This window comes from Adiantum capillus-veneris, chromosome 6 (assembly GCF_014529385.1).
Source record: "Adiantum capillus-veneris isolate H3 chromosome 6, ASM1452938v2, whole genome shotgun sequence".
Classification (NCBI taxonomy): Eukaryota; Viridiplantae; Streptophyta; class Polypodiopsida; order Polypodiales; family Pteridaceae; genus Adiantum; species Adiantum capillus-veneris.
The window spans coordinates 171839164-171862032 of NC_140936.1; the positions used below are offsets into that span (position 1 = coordinate 171839164).

Genomic DNA, 22869 nt, shown 5'->3' on the forward strand with positions numbered 1-22869 from the left:
CGAGAGCAGTTTCTCTGCAAGTTTCGCAAGGTGGTGTCGGCTACTGAAGCAGATACGAAGATTAAGAGCCTACGACAGGATGTAGGTGATGATTTTGATGCTTTTGTCAATAAGTTTGAAGCTTGTTGGAGTGATCTGGTTGTTGCCACCCAAGTGGTCAATGCGGATGGTTTCAAGTTGGAGAAATTCCTAGCTTGACTTTGTTGTCGAGTTCGAGATAAAGTGGATGATGAAGAGCCAAAGACTTATGCCGAGGCAGTCAGAGTTACTCGGGTTAAGAGTAGGAAAATGAAAAGAAAGCTGGAGTTAGGCTTGCTAAAGCTTGCAGATTGTGTGCATGTTGAAGTAGCAGTTTGTTCTTTGGGCCGGTCGAGGATGGTGCCAGTGATGCGAGGTGTGGAGCCTGCTAGGGTAAGGCCTATGATTGACTATGTTCCTTGGGAATTACGTGTTGGTGAAGTGTCTATTCCATTTGTGGAGGAGCTTGTCAGCGAAGATGACCCTTTTGTTAAAGAGAGCTTGTGTGTAGAGGAGTTAGCAGATGCCAAGTGTCCAGTGCAACTTGAAGAGGTGGAGCCTGTTCTCGTGGAGTGCTTGTATGAAAGGGTAACATATCGTGGCCAAGTGGTAGGTGCCAAAAGCTTGGGGTTGGATGACGAAAGTGGGCACGACGATGGTCCGGCTTTTGTGGAGCAGCTAGAGGATAATGATACTGATGTCAAATTGGCCTATGGTGAAGATGATGAGGCTACAAGCTCAAGCTTCTGGCAAACGAATGATGAGGATAGAGATACGAGCCGGAGACAGAATCCGAAGAGCCGGTGCTAGTGAAGGTAAAGTTACCTTGTTATATGCATGAAGATGTGGTGGTTGCCACTATGAATGAAGAGCACGGAAGAGTGTCGGAGCTTGAGAATGACGACATGCAAGTGAGGTGCTATGCGGCACCATGCTAATGACGATGCTCATCAAGGTAGCTATGGAAGGTGCTTTGATTGTACAACAGATACAAGGGTTTCCCAAGAAGGAGAGAGTTGTTGTGGCTAAGGAAGAAGAGCAGGTTGAAGAACATGGCAAGCGAGAGGTGTCGATTTTCATCAAAGAGAAGAGCAACTGCACTTACCTACGGATTGCACGGGTAGCGCCTTGGATATAGGTTCTTTTGGCCAGGAATGCATTGACGATGAAGATGATTGGGGGTTTGATGACCCGATGGGTGAAATGGATGAAGAGACACAAGTGCTTGCTAGGAAAGCTTTGACCAGAATGCAGGTGATACGGGGGTCTGTCCCTCTATAATTGGCGGTTTCTTTGGGAGGAGAGCAAAAGTCTTCTGCTATGGTGGTGCCGATAGAGGTAGGTAGGGAGGTGAGTATAGAAGTGATGGGGACCGGGGTGCCTATGTTGAAAGAGTTGCCCGATAAGCTGAGTGGTTCTTTTGAGCATGAAGAAGAGTCCAAGGGTGTGGACTTGTTCGAGCTGTCAAAGGAAGTTTGCCTATGGTGGTTGAAATGGATTCTGATAAAAGCAGCTGTGCAGTGGGTTGTCGAGCAGGTAAATGATTTGCTTGAGGAGGATCTCACTTTATATGGCTGGGAGGGAGGGCATGGTATGTTCAATGTGAATGTTGATGTGCACTCAGAGAGTGGTGATGCTTTTGGTGGTGTTTTTTTGGAAGTGGACAGTATGCCAATGAATGTTGGGAGCAGTGGAAGTATACCAAGGGCATGTATGTGGATGGTTGGCTAGATGCACGAGTATGGCTCTATGGTAAGGTGCTATAAGTGGATGGGAGTGATCAGAGTTAGGTGTTCGACCCAGGTGGGTGATAGCAGGTAATGCAGGGGGTTAGGCAACCCGCTTGAGTAGGTGTGGTGGGTGACAGGAGATAGATTTTGTACATATGGTTATGTTTTTGGGGTGCTTTCAGTTGCCAGTTTGGTGTTGCAGTTTTTTTAGGTGCGATAAACATGTGTGTGGTTGAACATGAATGTTCAACTAGGGGGTGGGCAATGATGGTGCAACCAAAGTTGGTCCGCGTTGGGAAGTGTGCTAGGCAGTGCAAAGGGTGCTAGCAGGCGCATGGCAAAGGGCTAAAGCAGGTATGAAGGCCCGGCAGGCAAGTGGGGATAGGTGGCCTGAGATGATATGAGTGGATAGGCTTGAAGTGCTCGAGCTGGGCAAGCATATCGATCTTTTCGGATTGCCTTCGGAGCTCAGACGGGCAAGTTATGGCCTGTGGAATATTTGCCAGGGGTCAAGTATGTTCTCACCGGGCCGTGTTGATAGGCACGCTGACAGGGATTTTCTTGAGCTTGCCAAGGTTTTGAAAAATGGCATGCGATGTGGGGAGTCGGTCAAAATTTGCGGCTCGCTGATAGGAGTCATGGGCATTGAGATGGGCCCAGTTCAAGTTGGCAAGCGGTTATGACGAGAAGGGATCGGATGTTTTTTTCCGTTTCGTGAATGGGTTTTCTGAGGCTATGGTGCCAAATTGTGGAGAAGTGCGAAGATGTCGGAGCTGGCAAGTGGAGCTTCCATGCGACGTGGTCGAAAAGTTCATATGGCAAGCCTTGTGTGTGTTGTAAGCACCGAGTGCATAGGAAACGGGTGCTAAGAGCTCCTTGGTTATAATTCAAAAAGGAAAAGGGTGGGCTCGAGTTTTTTTCATAAGTCAAATGAAGGCTTCAAAAACAAAAGGGAACAAAAAAAAAAAGGCTTGGAGTGAGGAGGCAGTGGCGCCGGGCGCTGTGGCTTGAAATAGAAATCTTTTTTTCCTTGTTGAGGTGAAGAGGTGAAGTGGAAAAAAAAGAGGGCAACAGGTTTTCAAAAGTGAGCAAGAGAGCTATTTCTTAAAGAAAATTGGGATTGATAGAAGAGTTTTTTCCTTTTGGCTTGGGAGGAGGAAGGAAATATTTGTGCGCTCGGCGATCGAAGCCGGCACGTAGGGTGTTGTCCGTGAAGCAGCTCGAAAGGGCGAGGGCCTGGCAGAGGAAGCAGCGAGCGTGAGCTGCCAAGATAAAAAGTTGCTGCAGAAGCTAAGCCAATGGTGGATTTTCCATCGAGCTGTGTGCCGACGTAGTTGAGTTTGGAGGGAGGTGTGTGCCCCTCTGTGTGGAACAGTGATGGCCAAGGTGCGGCCTAGAGCAGACTCTACGGATCTTGTGCATGGTTTTTGTAACATTTAATGGCCTAGTAACTTGTGTGTAACGGAAAATAGCATGAACATAGTGAGAATTTCATTAGAATAGATTCCTAATGAGATTAACAAGAGTGCTTGGGTGGAGAGAGCAACAAAAAGCATAACACCTAGTTAGATAGCATGAACAATACTTCAAAAGAGAGAGAAATTAAGCAATTGACAACAATTGAGGACCGGATTTGCATGGAGCCGGTCCCCCCTCCAAAAGGCTTTGTATTATGGTTTCTCCCATCAAGAGAGACATTTTACAATACAATTCTTTGTGTTCCTTCAATACTAGCTAGTGCAATGAAGATGGAAACTTCATGCACTAAGCAAAACACTTATCAAACACAACATCAATTCCCTCACGGTCTTAGACCCAAGACCTCACACACCTTCAAAGATGGTGAGAGCTAGCGAGGTATGAGAGTAGATTGAGAGGAAGAAGGGAGTATTCTTACGAGAAAGATGTACATCTCCTCACATAATCACTCATATTAGCATAGCTTAGCTTAGTAATTAGCATGGTAGAGGAGATCAGCATGCATTGAAGTTTGGCTCTTGGTTGGATTTGCATCACAAAGCCAAGAGTTGTTGGTGTAGGCCTTCCTTCTCACAAGCTTGGAGTAGGTGATAAGCTTTTCATTAAAGCTTGACAAGGAGAGAGAGTCTTCTTTACTTCACACATGAGATTGTGTGTGTGTGTGTGTGTGTGTGATAATGCCTTGCAAAAATCAGCCCCCTCTCTCTCTTGGTCGACCTCTCTTGCTATTTGCTCTTACTAGCATCCTATTGGACCTCCCCAGGCTTAGCCAATGGTAATTAAGCAGCATAAGTGATAGCCTTCTGACATGTGTCCCCCTTTCCCCTTTTGTGAGAGCTTTAGGTAATTAATAAATGCAACTAAACTTTCATTGGAACCCTTTGCCTTCTGGCCAATAGGAATCAGGCAAGCCATTGGGCTGCTGAATGCTCGTTGGACCCCTTGGGAGACTGTCCAATAGTCTTTTAGAGAGCTTAATTCCCATTGTTTCTTTTATTAAGTGTTTTTAAAATTAATTAAACCAGATTTACTCTAGCCTAATTCTCATTGGTCCACCTCCAAGGCCATCCAATAGGATTTGAATACACCTTGTGGGCATCTGGGCTAGGGAGCTGACATGTGTCCCTCATTCCCTTTGTGTAAAGGGAGCTTGTGTGTGTGTGTGAGAGAGAGTCTCTCTCTCATCCCCTAGTTGCAAGGCTCGTCCCCTCCTATGTAGGGATTGACGAAGACTTTTTGTGACACACACTAAGCATCCAATTTCCCTAGTGTTTGGCCTTTGGACACAACCTTCGAATTTTGGAACCTTAGCATTTTGGAAGTCTTAATGGGCTGAACCTTAGGGTCTTTTAAGCCCATTGTTGCACATTGCTCTTTTGCAGATGCCCCCCCCTTTGGATCCCTATTTTCCCTCCTTTAGATTCCTACTGTGGCCCGGTTTGCTAGCTTAACCAATATTCTAGCTTTTTCTCCCCTGGCACTTCCCCATGTTAAATGATCAGTTTAACATGAGAAAATCATTTAGGAGAATTAGATATTGAGTATTATGACAGTTTTTTTTGTTTGGAGGAGAAGCTGTCATTGTCGATTTTGGCGTCATCTTTCCCCGCTTCCCCCCTTTCTTCTTTGCTCGTCTCCAAGGTGCGAGGTGCCGGTGTGAGCGTGTGCGTCCCCCGGGCCCCCTGTGTGTGTGTGAGAGAGAGAGAGAGAGAGAGAGAGAGAGAGAGAGAGAGAGAGAGAGAGAGAGAGAGAGAGAGAGAGAGAGGTGTTGAGTTGTGGAAGAGCTGGAAGCGGGCAAGATCGTTGTGGTCGCTGTCTAGCAATTGTGCAGGTCGTATGTTCAGATTTCATAAGCTACTACCCGTCCATCTTGCATTAGCACTGCTCCGATGCTACTGCCACACGTGTCACACTGGACCACAAATGACTTCTTGAGATCTGGCAAAACAATTACTGGATCCGAAGTCAACTTTTCCTTTAAGAGACTAAAAGCTGAAATCTCTTTTTGGGTCCATCTGAAAGTGACCTCTTTCTTTTGCTAAGCGTGAAGAGGTGATACTATCTCTGCAAAATTTCTGATAAACCTGTGTAGCAGGAACACAATCCCAAGAAGCTTTTGACATTGTGCACAGTCTTCAAGTCTGGCCATGTCTTAATAGCTTCGACCTTTGCGGGATCCATTTTGACACCATCCTTTGAGATTATGTGGTGATAAACCTGTGTAGCAGGAACACAATCCCAAGAAGCTTTTGACATTGTGCACAGTCTTCAAGTCTGGCCATGTCTTAATAGCTTCGACCTTTGCGGGATCCATTTTGACACCATCCTTTGAGATTATGTGGCCAAAAAGTGGATCTCTTCTAGGAAGAATGCACTTTTCTTAGGATTGACAAGTAGTCTGTGACTGCGCAGCTCTTCGAACACAATGGTCAAGTGACGCCTATGCTTCTCTTCATTCTTCGAATAGACTATCATGTGAAGTTTTCGTCCGAGTTACGACCAGTTGATATTGTGCTAATTCTTTCTATCTTTTGTGGTGCGTATGCCCTATCAACTACCTTTTCTTTTGTGCTAATTTTTCCAATTTAACGCTTCTCTTAGTGCTAGGCTTCATTATGGCTGAGTCTGCCCTTGATCTCCGGAGTCATGATAGAAACTTAGCACGCTGAACTTTGTGTTGATGTATGCTCATGTGTGTGTGCGGGTGGTGTGTGTTGTGTTTGGGAGCATATGTTTGTACCTAGTTCTACACCCACTATTGGGCACTGACGACGTAAGTGGGGATGTCGTGGTATTTAGTCAATACTATGCATGATGGAGCTGATGGTTATATTGTCTCGTGGGTGACTACCATGAGTCTATACCTTGCACTTTCCTTCAAGGGTGAATCTGGGTATATCCTGGATTCATCTAGGTATATTTTTTAGTCGTATAGCGGACATGCAGACCTCACATTGTGAAGTTTTCGTTCGAGTTACGACCAGTTGATATTGTGCTAATTCTTTCTATCTTTTGTGGTGCGTATGCCCTATCAACTACCTTTTCTTTTGTGCTAATTTTTCCAATTTAACGCTTCTCTTAGTGCTAGGCTTCATTATGGCTGAGTCTGCCCTTGATCTCTGGAGTCATGACAGAAACTCAGCACGCTGAACTTTGTGTTGATGTATGCTCATGTGTGTGTGCGGGTGGTGTGTGTTGTGTTTGGGAGCATATGTTTGTACCTAGTTCTACACCCACTATTGGGCACTGACGACGTTAGTGGGAATGTCGTGGTATTTAGTCAATACTATGCATGATGGAGCTGATGGTTATATTCTCTCGTGGGTGACTACCATGAGTCTATACCTTGCACTTTCCTTCAAGGGTGAATCTGGGTATATTCTGGATTCATCTAGGTATATTTTTTAGTCGTATAGCGACATGCAGACCTCACATTGTGAAGTTTTCGTCCTAGTTACGACCAGTTGATATTGTGCTAATTCTTTCTATCTTTTGTGGTGCGTATGCCCTATCAACTACCTTTTCTTTTGTGCTAATTTTTCCAATTTAACGCTTCTCTTAGTGCTAGGCTTCATTATGGCTGAGTCTGCCCTTGATCTCCGGAGTCATGATAGAAACTTAGCACGCTGAACTTTGTGTTGATGTATGCTCATGTGTGTGTGCGGGTGGTGTGTGTTGTGTTTGGGAGCATATGTTTGTACCTAGTTCTACACGCACTATTGGGCACTGACGACGTAAGTGGGGATGTCGTGGTATTTAGTCAATACTATGCATGATGGAGCTGATGGTTATATTGTCTCGTGGGTGACTACCATGAGTCTATACCTTGCACTTTCCTTCAAGGGTGAATCTGGGTATATCCTGGATTCATCTAGGTATACTTTGTAGTCGTATAGCGGACATGTAGATCTCACATTGTGAAGTTTTCGTCCGAGTTACGACCAGTTGATATTGTGCTAATTCTTTCTATCTTTTGTGGTGCGTATGCCCTATCAACTACCTTTTCTTTTGTGCTAATTTTTCCAATTTAACGCTTCTCTTAGTGCTAGGCTTCATTATGGTTGAGTCTGCCCTTGATCTCCGGAGTCATGATAGAAACTCAGCACGCTGAACTTTGTGTTGATGTATGCTCATGTGTGTGTGCGGGTGGTGTGTGTTGTGTTTGGGAGCATATGTTTGTACCTAGTTCTACACCCACTATTGGGCACTGACGACGTTAGTGGGGATGTCGTGGTATTTAGTCAATACTATGCATGATGGAGCTGATGGTTATATTGTCTCGTGGGTGACTACCATGAGTCTATACCTTGCACTTTCCTTCAAGGGTGAATCTGGGTATATCCTGGATTCATCTAGGTATATTTTTTAGTCGTATAGCGGACATGTAGACCTCACATTGTGAAGTTTTCGTCCGAGTTACGACCAGTTGATATTGTGCTAATTCTTTCTATCTTTTGTGGTGCGTATGCCCTATCAACTACCTTTTCTTTTGTGCTAATTTTTCCAATTTAACGCTTCTCTTAGTGCTAGGCTTCATTATGGTTGAGTCTGCCCTTGATCTCCGGAGTCATGACAGAAACTCAACACGCTGAACTTTGTGTTGATGTATGCTCATGTGTGTGTGCGGGTGGTGTGTGTTGTGTTTGGGAGCATATGTTTGTACCTAGTTCTACACCCACTATTGGGCACTGACGACGTTAGTGGGGATGTCGTGGTATTTAGTCAATACTATGCATGATAGAGCTGATGGTTATATTGTCTCGTGGGTGACTACCATGAGTCTATACCTTGCACTTTCCTTCAAGGTTGAATTTGGGTATATCCTGGATTCATCTAGGTATATCATGTCATCGAAGAACGTCTCAACAAACTGTTGATGCGAGCTGAAAATCCGGTCCATCATTCTGTTGAACGTGGCAGGAGCATTTGTTAGCCCAAATGGCATCACTCTAAACGCAATCTTGTGCACATCCTATACGAATCTGATGGTACCCACTCTTAAGGTTTATCCTGCTGAAAATTGCAGCATCCTCTAAACGATCGAGAATATCATCAATTCTAGGAATAGGAAACCTATTCTTGATGGTATTCTTATTCAACGCACGATTATCAATACACATGCGCCATGAGCCATCCTTCTTCTGCACTAGGAGCACTGGGGAGCAAAAGGGTGAAGAACTAGGCTGAATCAACCCCTTCTCTAATAACTCCTCAACCTGGCCCATAATCTCTTTCTGCTGCGCCGCACTAACCTTGTAGGGAGGTCTATTTGGTGGGCTACACCCTGGCACCAAATCTATCCGATGGTCCTCAGGTCTCTCTGGCGACAATTGCGACGGTAATGAATAAGAAAAACAGTCACTAAACTTTTGCAAAAATGCTGACCTTTCTTTATCTAACATAGATAAATTTGATTGATCATTATCTGAGACATCACGAGCAAAATTCAAGTACACAGAAAGATGATTCTTTAATACAAAATTGATAGCAGAAGCAGATACAATAGGGACAGACTCCCCTCTGAGCTTTACATCCAAAACATGAGTTTGGCCCCTATGTTGAAGGGTGATCGTCTTGTCGAAGACATCCAGCACGCCATGTACTCTGAACATCCAAGAAATCCCAAGTAGCGCATCGCACCCTTCCAATGGCATGATATAGAACTCTTCTGTGTCCACATATGACTGAATATGCAGACACAACTTTCCAATAATGGGAGTAACACACTTTGAGTAGCCAGGACATGCCAACCTTGCCCGTGCTGTGTACCCCATCTCTTCAGCTCTGATGCCCAACTTCATAGCTAACACTGGTGAGATAAAGTTGGCTTTGGCACCTGGATCAAAGAAGATGAGTGCCGTTTGATCCCTAACTTTACCCCATGCCCTGCATAACTCACTGGCATCTGTACTGGGCTTGTCACCCACCATGTCTGGCACCAAACCTGCCATGGGTTTAGGCTTCTTACCTTTCTGGTCCTCTTTATCATCTGAGTCAGCTGGTCTTTTCCTTTGTGGACAATTGGTAGCAAAGTGACCAAGCTGCTCGCATATAAAGCATTTATTTTCAACCATTAGGACCTTCTTTTCCTCGAGCGACTTGCACACAAAAATGCTTCATTATCTGTTTCTTTGCTTGCGCTCCAGAAGTCCCGGCTGAATCCTTGTCTTTGGTGGCCCTTTCTGACCCCTGTGACGCTTCAGGAGCCGTTTTTACAAAGGGCTTCTTCGCTGAATTTTTCTTTTGCTGCCCTCCTTTCTCGTTGCTCGGAAACCCACTGTCCTCGCCTTTCAACAAGGCAAGACCAATGTTAGCAACTTCCATAAGCTGAGTAAGGGTAACCACTCTGTTCTTGGTACAATAGTCGTGAAGCCCTGTAGGGCCTAGGCAGCCCACAACAATACTTCTCTATCTGCTCTATCAATGGCACAAATCTGTAGGAGGTCATTCAGAGTAACGCTTTACAAAACCTCCGATTGTACTCCAGCAAGCTCTTGCATGCAGCCGAAGTAAGCTGGTGCCAATTTGTCATGACGTCGGCTTCAAATTCATTTGACAGCCAAGCAGATGCAAAAATTTGCTTGAAGTAGACCCATGTGGCGGGTGCCTGTTCTTGCATTAACAATGTCGTCCACCATGTAAGCGATTGTCCTTTAAGAAAGTGGCAGCTTTCTTGACCTTAGAAGCCTCTGTAAAATTCCCTCCTGCATAAGCTGTATCAAACTGCTGGAGGAAAGCAAAAGCCTTTGCTTTATCCTCGAAGCCACTGAAAGTGCTGAACTTTATAGCTGCACCACCTTCTTTGTAAGCTTTCGGCTTTTCCAGTGCCCCCAAATTGTCATAGGGAATAGTGTGCAACATGGGCACTGTAGTAGGCATGATTGACACATCTTGGCCATTAACATTTTGCATCAGAGGTGCGATATTTAGCTGCTGTCCAGGAAAACCAGCCATGCCAAAATGACCCTGTGGCACCCCAAACTGGCCCTGGTTGCACTGAAAACGTTGCTGCATGCCGATGCTACCATACATGGGGTTTGGCATCATGCCTTGCATACCCCCAAACACTGTTCTTGGCACGTACAGCTGACTTCTAGGCGCATAACCAGCCATACTTTGGAACACAGATCGACCCCCGAAATACCCAAGATGTACCGTGGGAGGTGGAAAAACCGGGTGCATAGCCTGGTATCCAGTTTCCTGTCCATTCAAGACAGGATGCGGGCTCTGAAAGGTGGCGTGTTGAACTGGCATAACCTGTGGAATAGGCATTCTAGCCACCTGTTCAAGCACGGGAGGAACCCCTGACTCCGCAACATGCGAGTGTTCCCTTTCCTGCTGAGTCGCATGAAGTACTTGGGCTTGAGCCTCAACAAGCTCTGTACGCGGTGTAGGTTGCATATTTTGCTGTTGCACTGGTGGCGCTTGCAGGAACTCCATAAACCTTGGGTTCTGTACTAGTTGCGAAAAGAATTCATCGCGGCAAGTAACTGAGTTCTGAATGCATCATCCTCAAGTTGCCCAGACATAAAGCCTTGTACTACTGAAGGGACATTCACATCAACAGGAGGTACAGACTGACGCGATCAGCTCTCGCCAATCTCGAAGACCATAGGAGTTTATGCCTGTCCTTCGAAGAGGAACCCTCTTCCATAATGGCCTTCCCTTTGTCGGCCATAGTATAATCCCGCGTTCCTGTACTCTGTGCCTTTACCCAAAACAACCGAGGCTCACTTCTTGAGGAAAAAGTGATTGATGTCCTGGCAACGGAACCTTGAAACCGGCCTGTATGGCGGTAGGCGTTAGCTTTCACCCGAAATTCTTTACTTTAGACACACACACAGAGCACTTTGTAAAGGGAACCTGCGACAGGAATTAACACTTAAGCACACACACGGCTCGGAAGCTAGAGTGCTCCGAGCATACGCCGACAACTTGTAGGCCCCAAAATTGGCGCCCCTTTCGGTATTTCTTTATATTTGAGAGGGTAAATTACAATGCAGAGTCTTGGGAATCTTTTATCTCTATCCAGCTAGATACCACCTGTTTCGGCCAAATTTCGGCAGCATAAAAGCCCCAAAACTTGCGTGAAACCAATTCCCCTGCTGGAACTCACTTCCACTAGCTTAAACCTTAAGATTCCTGCCCAAAAACAGTAAATTCAGCACGCTGTATTTACTGGTTTTTGCCCTGTTTTCAGCCCCTAACAGTCCCCTAATTGTCCTCTGCCAGTGGGGCACTATTCCCAACGGTTCTGGAGTCCGTATGGCTGAAAAACAGTCAATTTACAGCACATACACAGCGCTGAAAACACACTTGTACAGTGAGGTTATGGCCCTCACCGGTGCTTGCTTTGGAGTAGCAGTTAGCTACCCCTGTTCCTGCTCAAGGAGGCTCTTGCCTCAGCACAAAAGCATGAAACCACACAGCTGTACATCAGTCAAATGAAGAGCCCTCTTGTGGGGCATCACATAACTGCACGTAGGGGGGAGAGAGAGCAGTGTGTAGTGTGCAGGGCATCACTCCTAGCACCACACTGTACATGAGAGGGGAAGAAGGCACTCCATAGCTCTTAACCTGTGACAAAAGCAAAATGAGGCCTCCCTCCGCTAGAAATTCAGCGCCAAAGTTTCTGTAAGAGGCAAGTGTGCCACTTGGCGCGATTACAAGCTTTTGCCCGTTTCGGGGTTTCCGCCTAAAAATCTCCGGACTGGTTGCCCAGTTCACTTCGTGTCAGAGTTGTAAAGTGTTCCCCTGGTCATACCGAAGGTAATGACGCGAACACATTTCACATAACAAAATAGCAATTCCCTAATGTTCAGGAGATGCTTCCGTTGGGCTTCCACTGGTCATCTGACCATCTATCCTCAATGGGACCGCATCCAAAAGTGCAATGTGGCCCAACTATCGGATACTTTCTGTTGGTGATCCCACCTTGACTTTATGCCTTTATTGAGTTCACTTCCTAGTATCCACCAACTTGCTAAGTGCGACGAGGGGACCTACATGACCTTGCACTGAGCCTAGACATCCTCTTACTATACGAATTCCAGTGTCGACCAACTTCCCATCTGCGGGTGAAACTACCATTCACATTGGCCATACAATGTCCGACCATTTGCAACTTCAAAAAGAGGGTCTTAAAAATAAAACAAAAATCTCTGGAAAGAAACCAGCAACTAAGATTAGCAGTTGCCACGTCCTTGTGACATAGTTAACAACTGCCACATCCTCGTGACCTGTCGTCAAAGAAAGTGCCAACAAATAGTCTGTACTCTCGAAAAATCTTGTCCATCATCCGGTCAAATGTAGCTGGAGCATTGGTTTGGCCAAAAGGCATCAGCAAAAACTCAAATAACCCAGTCGTCGGAAAAGCTGTCTTGTAGACATCTCCCTACGTGATTCGGATACGATGATATCCGCTCTTCAAATCGATCTTGCTAAAGCACGAGAATCGCTGTAGTCGGTCAAGTATATCATTGATCCTAGGAATCGGAAATCTGTTCTTGGTGGTGAGTTTGTTGAGAGCTCTATAATTGATGCACATTCTCCAAGATTCGTCTTTTCCATAAAACCAACAACATTGGAGAGCAGTACGGTGAAGTACTAGGCTGGACAAGACCCTTTTCCAAGAGGTCTTTCACTTGGTTCATAATCTCTTCATTTTGGGCTCTGCTCACACGGTAAGGTGGCCGGTTCGGTGGTGAGCTTCCAGGTATCAGATCAATGGTATGATCCTCAGGTCGAGCGGGTGGTAACTTGCCTGGCAGGCTCTTTGAAAAGCAATCGGCCTGAGTGTGGAGGAAATCTTGGCGTTCTTTATCAAGTTCAGACATATTTGTCCTATTCTCATCATTCAACTCTTTCAAAAAGATCGAGTAAACAAACAGACTAGATTTCATTAATTTTGAAATGGCCGAAGCCGATACAATAGGGATAGACTTTAAGTTTCACATCAAGTACAATAGTTCGGCCCTTCTCTGTAGTCAAAGTCGCTTTTCTCGACCATGGCGTTGTTCTTATGGTACCAGGGAATTCCCAGGAGGACATCACAACCTTCCAAGGGCATTATGTAGAAGTCCTCGTGCCCCAAATACCCCTGACAATGCAACCGAAGTTTGCCAATGACAGGTGTAATGGATACGTCCCTGCCGGTTGCCGCTAGAACTGCCTCTGCTAGTGGTCCCATCCAATCGGGTGTGATCTCGAGCCACGCCGCCAATTGAGGTGAAATGAAGTTGACCTTGGCTCCTCCATCAAAGAAAATGAGGGCTTCTTGGTCTTTCACTTTGCCCCAAGCTCGGCAAAGTTTTGTACTCTCGTCAATCGTGCTTGGGTCAATACCCATGCAATCTGGAACCAATCCTGCTTTCATCTTGCCTTTTTGTCCACGTTCCTCAGCTGCTTTTGAACCCTTAGGCCTTTCTTCATCTTTATTGTTCTGTTCTTTCGGTGTCTTGTTAGGGCACTTCGCGGAGATATGCCTAGTTGCCCCGCATCCAAAGCACTTCCCTTCTTTAATGTAGTTAGCCCTCTCTCTCGAAGAGTGAGCTTGGGTTGTGCATCCTTTTCTTTCTTTTTTGGGTTACTCTTCTTCTTTCTCCTTCATTATTAGAAGTCTGCTCGGTTCTCTACGTCATGATCTCATCTGTGGGGTAACTCAAATTGCCTGAATGAATGGCAAAACCCTGTTTCGCATGACTCATTAGTTCCTGGATGGAATCTGACTTTTGCTGTAAGCAGTAATCTCGGATCTTTGTAGGAAGTCCCAAGGTAAACCGCTCAATCTGTTCTTTGAATGAGATCTTCTTAAATGAAGAAGTTGGTAGAAAAGAGCTCCAGAATCTCTCGCAATATGCATCCAATGTATCTTTCTTGGTCATTCGAAGATGGTTCCAAGCAGTTCGTTTGTTGCGTTTGTACTCCCGAGTCAACCAAGAAGAAATAAAAAGCCTTTTAAATTTCAGCCATTTAACTGGCGCTTTCTTGTTCAATAGAAGCGTGGACCACCAAGTTCGAGCATTTCCCTTGAAGTAAGAGGTAGCCCTTTAAATCTTGGAGTGCTCTAAGTAATGTCCTCCAGAGAAAGCTATGTCAAACTGCTGTATGAAGGCCAAAGCCTTCGAAGCATCTCGAAATCCAGAAAACGTGTCAAATTTAATTGATTGTCCACCTTTTTTAAACTCTCGAACTTTCTTGCTTTTATCTTCCAGAAAGTCATACTGGTTGGCTTTATAGAAATTCTTCTTCCTTGCATAAATTTTGCTCTCATCGGAGTCCGAACTATTTGAGGATGAGTCCTCTATAAAACTGTTTGAAACTGGGCGAGATTTAGACTTCTTTGCCTTTTTCTTGCCCTTTCCAAAGCGTTGCTTTTTGCTTCGCTTTTTCCCTTTTCTGTCTTCTTCGCTTGAGTCAGAGGAGCTAGAAGAATTGTCAGAAGAAGAAGAAGAAGAAGAAGAAGACGAAGAAGAAGAAGAAGAAGAAGAAGAAGAAGAAGAACTGGATACTCCTTCAATTTTGCACATGCTTCTTTTGCTTTCTTGCCAAGACATATGTAGACGGATGACCCAAATAACCCGAGAAGTCAGTGCCTTTCTTTTGCTTTTTGTCGTGCTTTTTGGCTTTGTTCTGCGCATCAAAAAGCTGGCTAATCCGTGCATCAACCACCTCTTCTAATTCTTGCTCTGTAAACATCCTTGGAGTAGGAGGTTTCTTGGGTGCCGGTTTGAGGGGTGGTTCTCTGGTTTGCCGCCACTGTGAGTGCACCTCGTCGAAGGAGGTATGGGTGATAAATTTTGCAAGTTTAGGCTCCTTCGCAAAATTCATCATCAGCTTTGTCGCATCATCGACCAATATTTGATGTTCCATCTCTTCAAGCTCCGTCTGAGTAGGCCGAGGCGGGCCGTACTCCTCGTGTGAATCTTCTTCGTGATCTCTTCCTGCATCTCCGGATGCAGAGGAAGTCGAATGTCCTTTGCTTGAATCCATAAGTGCCGCGTAAAAAGGATCGGATTTCCCGGTAGAAGAGAAATCAACCGTGCTCTGATACCACTGTAACAGACTTGGACACTCCAAGTCAAGAATCTACCGCGACACGACAGGAATTCACTTCAAAACGGTTCACAATTTGATTCGACACCGGCCCGGCGGAGTTCTGTGCCAAGAGGTATTGGCCCCAAAGATTGGCTCCCCTTTCGGTATTTCTTTTTGTATTAAAATCGTGCTCAAAGTACAAGGGAGTGGGAGGGTCTCACTCTCTGACTCTGCGTCCAGATGCTCTGAGAAGTGAGAGCCCAAGCCACACTTATAAAGGTTTACAAGGGATGCCAAAAGCAGAGCCCCAAAAGCTGCCCCAAAAGCTTTCAAAAATAAAGCAATTTCCTCTCACATGGCTTGTTGAATAAAATAAAGCAAAACTAAAGCTCTCTCTCTCTCTCTCTCTCTCTCTCTCTCTCTCTCTCTCTCTCTCTCTAAATTGCGTAGAATAAAAACAGCCGCAAAAGCTGTCGTCTGTACGCTGCTGCCATGTCATCATTCCGTACAGGCTCCGCGTTTTGCGCCGCAATCTGCGGAGGTGTCCGTACGCTACCTGCCTAGTTAGCAATTCAGAATTCCGGGACTGCCTGCTTTCTTGTGGGTGTGTGTGTGTGTGTGTGTACAAGGCAGCCACGTCACTAGTTTGTGACATGCTTTGTAGCACCACTCTTAAAGTACCACACATGTGAATTTGCACCAACTGACATACATGCATGGACAGAAGCATCATAAGTACACTTTGCACAAAATGCCCAATTTGCATTTACATCAGCATCACAATCTCTTTCCCCATAAGATTTTACAATAGCTTCACTTGTAGTGGAACTAGCCTCTTTCTTCTTGGCCTCTTTTGCCTTCAATTTAGGACAGTGCTTTATCAAGTGATCACTAGCCTTGCAATAATGGCAACGCATCTTCTTTTTGCCCTTTTTACCAGAATTCGTAGAGGAGGTGCTGTCAACAGAAGCATTAGAAATAGGTGATTTGCTACTCACTGACGAAGCATGAGAAGTGGCTGTATCACTATTACCACCTTTTCTTTGAGGAGCAACAAAAGCTTGTTCAACTGCACGTTGTTTAGCCCTGTTCTTTCTTGAAGTGACTCTTGCAACAACAATTTGCATAATGCATCAAATTTGACAGCGTGAGGGTTTCCTTGGGTCATAAGTCTCCAAGTACTAGCAAAGTCTGGTAAGAATCTGACAATACATCAAGAACAGTCTGTACAAATGAATTGTTAGAAATGACTTCGTGTGCAAAAATGAGTTGCTCATAAATATCCTTGATGCTCGCAAGAAAAGTTTCCATGCATCTTCCTCTCGCATAATCTTCGATTCCAGCTCTTTACGCAACAATGCAATTTTACCCTCATTGCGACTTGCATAGTCTTCGATTCCAGCTCTTTACGCAACAATGCAATTTTAGCCTCATTGCGACTTGCATAAAGACCAGCCAGAATATCCCAAGCGTGTTTTGCTGATTTTGATGAGAGCGAATGTGAGGAGTAATAGTGGGCTTCATAGATAATGCAATCAATGCATGAGCCTGCAGATCTCTAACATCCCAACGAGCCTGCTCAACCGTAGGCAAAACAACTCTAGTAGCAGCAGACTTGCGAGGACCTGCACCATCTTCAACAGAGCTTGTATCCACAGAAGACAGATATACATCAATGCCGTGCACAATATTTTAAACGCCCTTTGACACAAGAACATGTGTCATCATGTAAGCCCACATGGATAGTTGTCCCCATCTAGTTTATCCTCAGCAGTGAACATCTTGAAAACATCTGTGTTGGTGTGAGCCATGACGAGTGATTGCACCTGATGTAAAGACTGCGCGGAAAGAGAAAAATGAAGCAGGACTAACACGTGCTATATACACAACCCAAAGAGAACTCTAATGGACGTGTTTTATAGAAAATTGCATTGACAGAAATTCTGCACGAAAGGACGAAATTGCTTGCGCAATACTGTCTGTATTGGAAACGGAGGCCAAAATGAGCCCAAATCAAAAATTTGAGCACACAAAGCTCTTACAGCTCTCCCGAAGTATTTGTCGATCTCTTGATGCTTATCAAAACTCACCCAAATTGGAGAAAGTGAGCAGGTGCAGGCAACACTGGCGACTATTCTCGAGAGCACGCAACCTGCTCTGATACCAATTGTTGGGATTAGGTTTGTAGGGAAACACACACAGATGGGAGAAGATGAAGAAGCTGAAGGCACACGAGAGACTATATTACTTTGTGCACAATTGAAAGATAAGCTAGCTCTAGAATGATGGGCGTATATACAATGCACGGGGGAAAAAACCTCCTAGTGAGGGAAAAAAGGCCTCGGAACTCCTAAGTGTGTTCACTCACATCACTACCACATATATGGTAATAGGCCAAGTGGACAAGAGGGATTGAACCTTGAAGATGGGTCAAGGAGCCTAAGGAAGGTTAGGGATTAAAAATCCTAACCCCTAAGAACTTAAAGAACTTTTGAGCATTGGACGAGGGGCCTGTCACAAGACGGGCATCACATGCCAATAGAAAAGAACAGACTGAACATACTTTTAGCACTTCAATAACAACTCAACTGAAATAGAGAGACGACACGCGACACGGAGTGGCGGAATTCCACCCCAGAGATTATTGGCCCCAAACCTTGGCGCCCCTTTCGGTATTTCTTTATATTGCATCAACACAGTACAAGCCGGTACTCTAGACTCTGCACCTTCTCCAAGAAGCATGCCAGAGAATGAGCCCTAACGTCATATTTAAAGGCCCTTGGCCTAAAAAGCAGTTTACAGTAAAAAGCCTTCAAAACTCAAAAGCTCCTGGTCCAAAAAGCAATGCCAAAAGCTGCCAGCGCAATTTACTAAAATCCATACAGCCTTCCACGTCATCAGTCAGCGCAAAACGCGGAAATCCGTATAGCCTGCCACGTCATCATGTCAGCGCAATTTTTGAAAATCTGCCACGTCATTAGTTTTTTTTTTTGTGTGTGCGGGTCCTGCTTTATTTTAATATTTTATGTCACTTGGGGCCCCATCGGACGGGGTCTCCATAAGCTGGTAGGACTTCTTCTTCTGTTACTTGTTCTTCTGAGGGTTTAGGCCCCTCGGCCGACATCTGTAAGTTGGCTCCATTCTTTAGGCTTTGACACGTCAGCAGTTTGTTACAGGGCCTAACCCAAAAATATCAAAAGCTTGGCATCTGGAACGGATTTCGGTAAAATGCGTTGACATGTTGACGTAATGCTAATGTGGCAAGCCGTACAGATTTTCGTAAACCGTGCTGGCAGTTTTTACGTAGTGCTTTTGGAGCAGATGCTTTTCGGATTTGATGCTTTTAGAACTGAAGCTTTGTGGGGATCTGCTTTTGAGCTACCTTTGTAAGTTTACAAGTGCTACTCTTCCGAAGAGCACCTGGACGCAGAGTCTCGGAGAGTTTTGGACCCTCGGCAATTGTACTTTGTTAAGAGCAATAATAAAGAAACACCGAAAGGGGCGTCTGTCTTTGGGGCCAGTGCGCCTTGGATCGAAACTCCGCCGTGTCGTGTCGACACTCCTCTCTGTCTCTCTCACACTTCAAGTTCAGTGATTTTGCAGTTTTTGTTTGTGTGTTGCTATTGAATTCTCGTTTGGAGTGTCTAAGCCTGTAACATCTTGTGGTTTATTTTGGGATTTTCCCCCATGATCTCCTTGTATACCTTATAGGGGTTCTTGTATATGGCCCTTTGGTCGATTTTATGTAGTGCAAAGGGACAAAGCCCCACTTTTATTACCTATCAGAGCCGTTAAGTGTGTGCGCCTACGTGCTGATGTAATCCCTTCGGGCTTGTAATTTTGATTACGTAATACAAAAGGGTACGAAGCCTCACTTTTTTGTCGAGGTCGAGGTATATATATATATATTCATGTACATATACACACACACACACACACACACACACATATATATATATATATATATATATATATATATATATATATATATATATATATATATGTATGTATGTATGTATGTATGTATGTATGTATGTATATATATATATATATATATATATATAGAGAGAGAGAGAGAGAGAGAGAGAGAGAGAGAGAGAGAGAACGCACACTATAAAGATTGCAAGCGGAAGGAGTATATTAAGTGGAATTGGACATACAAAGTATGGACAAGGTGTGCAGGGGATCGTTATAGAAATTGCAAAGGGGGAAGTTACAACATAAGGCTATGCCTTGCTTACTAAAGCTTCACACAAGATAGTCAAAGCTCATACCAAGATATCCTTTACAATGAAGGGGAGTCTCCCTTTTATAGGAGAGTGGGTGGCTTCCTTTACAAGCTTCATGTAATGCGCATTCTACAAAGTGGACATGTGGTCTTCCACTAAAGAAAAAGTGAACATGTGTCTTCCACTAAGGTGAACATGTGTTATTCCACTAAAGTAGAATCTCCTAATGTGTTCCATTATGCATATGCTTTTTTCCAGTCACTATATGCTAGCACAGCCGTAGCATCGTGTGTGTGTGTGTGTGTGTGTGTGTGTATACATATATATATATATATATATATATATATATATATATATATATATATATATATATATATATATATATATATATATATATAGAGAGAGAGAGAGAGAGAGAGAGAGAGAGAGAGGCCTAAAGAATGGTTGACAACAGTGCAACTGCTGCAAAAGCTAAGTATTCGTGCAACAAATGGACCAGAGAAGCTGTTGAGAGTTGTCAAACAACCAGTCACCAAGCATTTGCCAGTTGGAGCACGTCGAATTGGTATGCTGTGATAAATAAAGTCGATAATTTGATTCTCAATGGAATTTGAGACTTCTAGTTGCAAGTTGAATATATTTTAAGCATCAGTTTTGATGAGGCATGTTTATCAATCGAGCATTTGTAATGCATGTTACAGGAGATCTGATTTACTTGTTACTGGAATGCATGTGGAGTTTATGTGTAGAATGGCTGCCTTTGAAGTCTGGTGCATTGTTTATATGATTGGGCTGGTTTTTGTCACCTCCTACACTCTAAGTCGTTAATTATGTAACAATACAACTTCTTTTTCAATGAATTTCAGAGTCAGGGTCTCTACAAGACATTATAGGACTTTTGAATACACTACAACTCACTGTGAAATTTGGTTTTTGACAGGGCTGTCATATAGTGCTCCTAAAGTGATTAAGCTGCATGATTATGTTGCAGCAATCGGGTTGAAAAGCAAGATGGTGTTTGTGGTAAGCCAATGATAGCAATGATTTGACTTGTCCCTGGCTTCTTGTTTGTTAGATCTAACAATTGCAAGCAGGTGGGGGCCATGGCTCATGGAAAGATAGAAGCAGATTATATTGAGGATTTGATAGCTGGTAAGTATCTTATGCCCATTAGGGGCAAGTGATTTGCACAGTTATCTATTCTTTGCTCTTGTATTTTCTGTTACCCATTTTGTCAATGAAATATGGTTTTCCTTTGCCAGTGTCGGAATATCCTCTAAGTGCTGCTTGCTGCATTGGTCGCATCTGCAACGCTATTGAACAACAATTCAAGATACTGTAGCAGGAGCTTTTATGAGGTTACTTCTGCTCAGAGGAAAGATCATAGTGGTTCTTATTCTTTGCTTTTCTCTGGTGAGAATGCTCGTTGTTTCTTCGCACGTTCCAGTTTTTCCCTTGTAAAGTTAAAGCTGATCCTTTTTGTATGAGCAAGCAAAATAGAAAGTTCTTTGACCTATTAAGTGCTAGTGGACATTAGACATATTTTTAGCTTCCAAATCCACCAGAAGGAGAAATCAGTTTCTGCTAATGTCCTAGTAGAACTGGTCTATCCCCCAGTATTTACAAATGCACTAATAGATTCTTGGATATGGTGGATCGTCATAACATGCATTAGGTATATCAGAAGGTTCTAGTTAAGTGAAAAGATAGAGATGGAGATGCTTCTTCTTGGTAACTGTTTGGTTACTCCGGCTTGTTTGGCCTGTGTGAAGTCTTTCCAGGCCAAAGAGAGACATAATGCATGTTGTAAGTGGAATTTATGAGCTGGAAAGGTCCTGTAAGTCCACCAAAATCATATTCTAAAAGGTACTCGTGTAAAGTAAGTGGAATTTATGAGCTGGTAAGGTCCTCTACGTCCACTAAAATCATATTCTAAAAGGCACTCTTGTAAAGCCTACACAAGGCCACTTTGTTCAACAGAAGTGTGAGCCTGTATTCCCCTTTCCATTTACTTTTTGTACATCTTATCTAGATCAACCTTCTCTCTCTCTCTCTCTCTCTCTCTCTCTCCCCTTCTTTTATCTTCAGCTATGGAGCTTGACTTTTATGTCTTCCAACCTCCATAGCTATCAGTCCCTCAACTGGTATCAGAGCCATGACTCATTATCTTTCATTAATGTTCATTATCAATACAGATAACTACATTGAAAACTGCTCTGGTCTAGACAGCAAGAGCTACTTTTGGAATTGTGCACTTCTAGGTAGAATTCTTGAGTTGTGAATTCAGACTCTCAGCCACAACCGCCCTAGCCTAATGCTCACCACAAATTCCCAAGGAAGGGGGCACCTACCAGCTCACGGACGTTAGTTGTCTCGGGCATTTGCTTCACAACACTGCTGTGTGCAAGAAGCAGCCAAGAGGACCCAAGGATTGCACTACCAGTGAGAAAGTTCTTTCAAGCAAAGAAATCTGAGCAAAGCTTAGTAAAGCTGGAGCCTGGAAGTACTCTCGGTCAAAAGAAATCTGTAGAAAACCATGTTTGAAATTTATAGACGATGCTAGTACAGATGCAAGTATGTGTAATATAAATATGACTGGTCGTTTGTTATGAGGAAGTGTTGAGTGCAATAATGTGACTAATGATTAACATGGGATCGGTGCAACTCTTAGGCATCATGCATGCTTTGCTGACAAGATCCCAAGTGAGGTGGCGAACCACACTTTGTGTAATAGTATTGTCACCTCAAAGGGCGCTATCTTGGACTTCTCTCTTATCCTCCTTGAACAGCATTGCTGCTCGTCAAACATGGCCATTACCTCTTGCTCAAATTCAACACCATAGCCAATCTCTCTTATCCTCCTTGAATAGCATTGTTGCTTGTCAAACATGGCCATTACCTCTTGCTCAAATTCAACAGCATAGCCAATCTCTCTCTCTCTCTCTCTCTCTCTCTCTCTCTTAGGAGAGGCTTGGCGTCTAGTCCATGAGCAGTCTCCCCCATCAGTGATTACTTCTACGGAGATATGGGGGCAGTATGCAGCATCATTAGACACTGTACCTGGACAGCCACCACTTCCAGGTCCACCACAGCCATGTCCGGCTACGAGCACCTTCTTTACCACCGAGACGGTAAAGGAGGCCATTGACAGGATGAGGACCAGACAGGCACAGGATCATGAGGGTTTGATAGCAGAGCACATTATACATGTTGGGAACTTGTTGGCAGAGATGCTTGCACGGTTGTTCAACCGTGTCATGTGCGAGGGCTTTCCTGAGTCTTGGAGATTGTCTACTATTGTACCTATCTTCAAGATAAGAGACCCCACAGTGCAGGGGAATTACTGTACTATCATGGTAGGAGTCAAGACACACATT

At 44.3% G+C, this 22869-nt stretch overlaps 1 protein-coding gene across 2 annotated transcripts in view; it reads left to right on the plus strand.

The window, feature by feature from the left end:
- The window catches only part of LOC147456710 (nucleolar essential protein-like protein), a 64885-nt gene that overhangs the window by 17902 nt on the left and 24114 nt on the right, over positions 1 to 22869 (plus strand). The window contains exons 4-7 of one of the 2 annotated variants that reach the window (XR_015188472.1): positions 19947 to 20057; positions 20433 to 20515; positions 20587 to 20644; positions 20755 to 20905. Coding sequence is in view for 1 of the 2 variants with exons in the window: in XM_086515153.1 (XP_086371279.1) it covers positions 19947 to 20057; positions 20433 to 20515; positions 20587 to 20644; positions 20755 to 20834 (332 nt within the window). In the remaining variant the exon portion in view is untranslated. Of the gene's footprint in view, positions 1 to 19946; positions 20058 to 20432; positions 20516 to 20586; positions 20645 to 20754; positions 21142 to 22869 lie in introns of those variants that run through there. The other variant, XM_086515153.1, reaches the window with a different exon arrangement.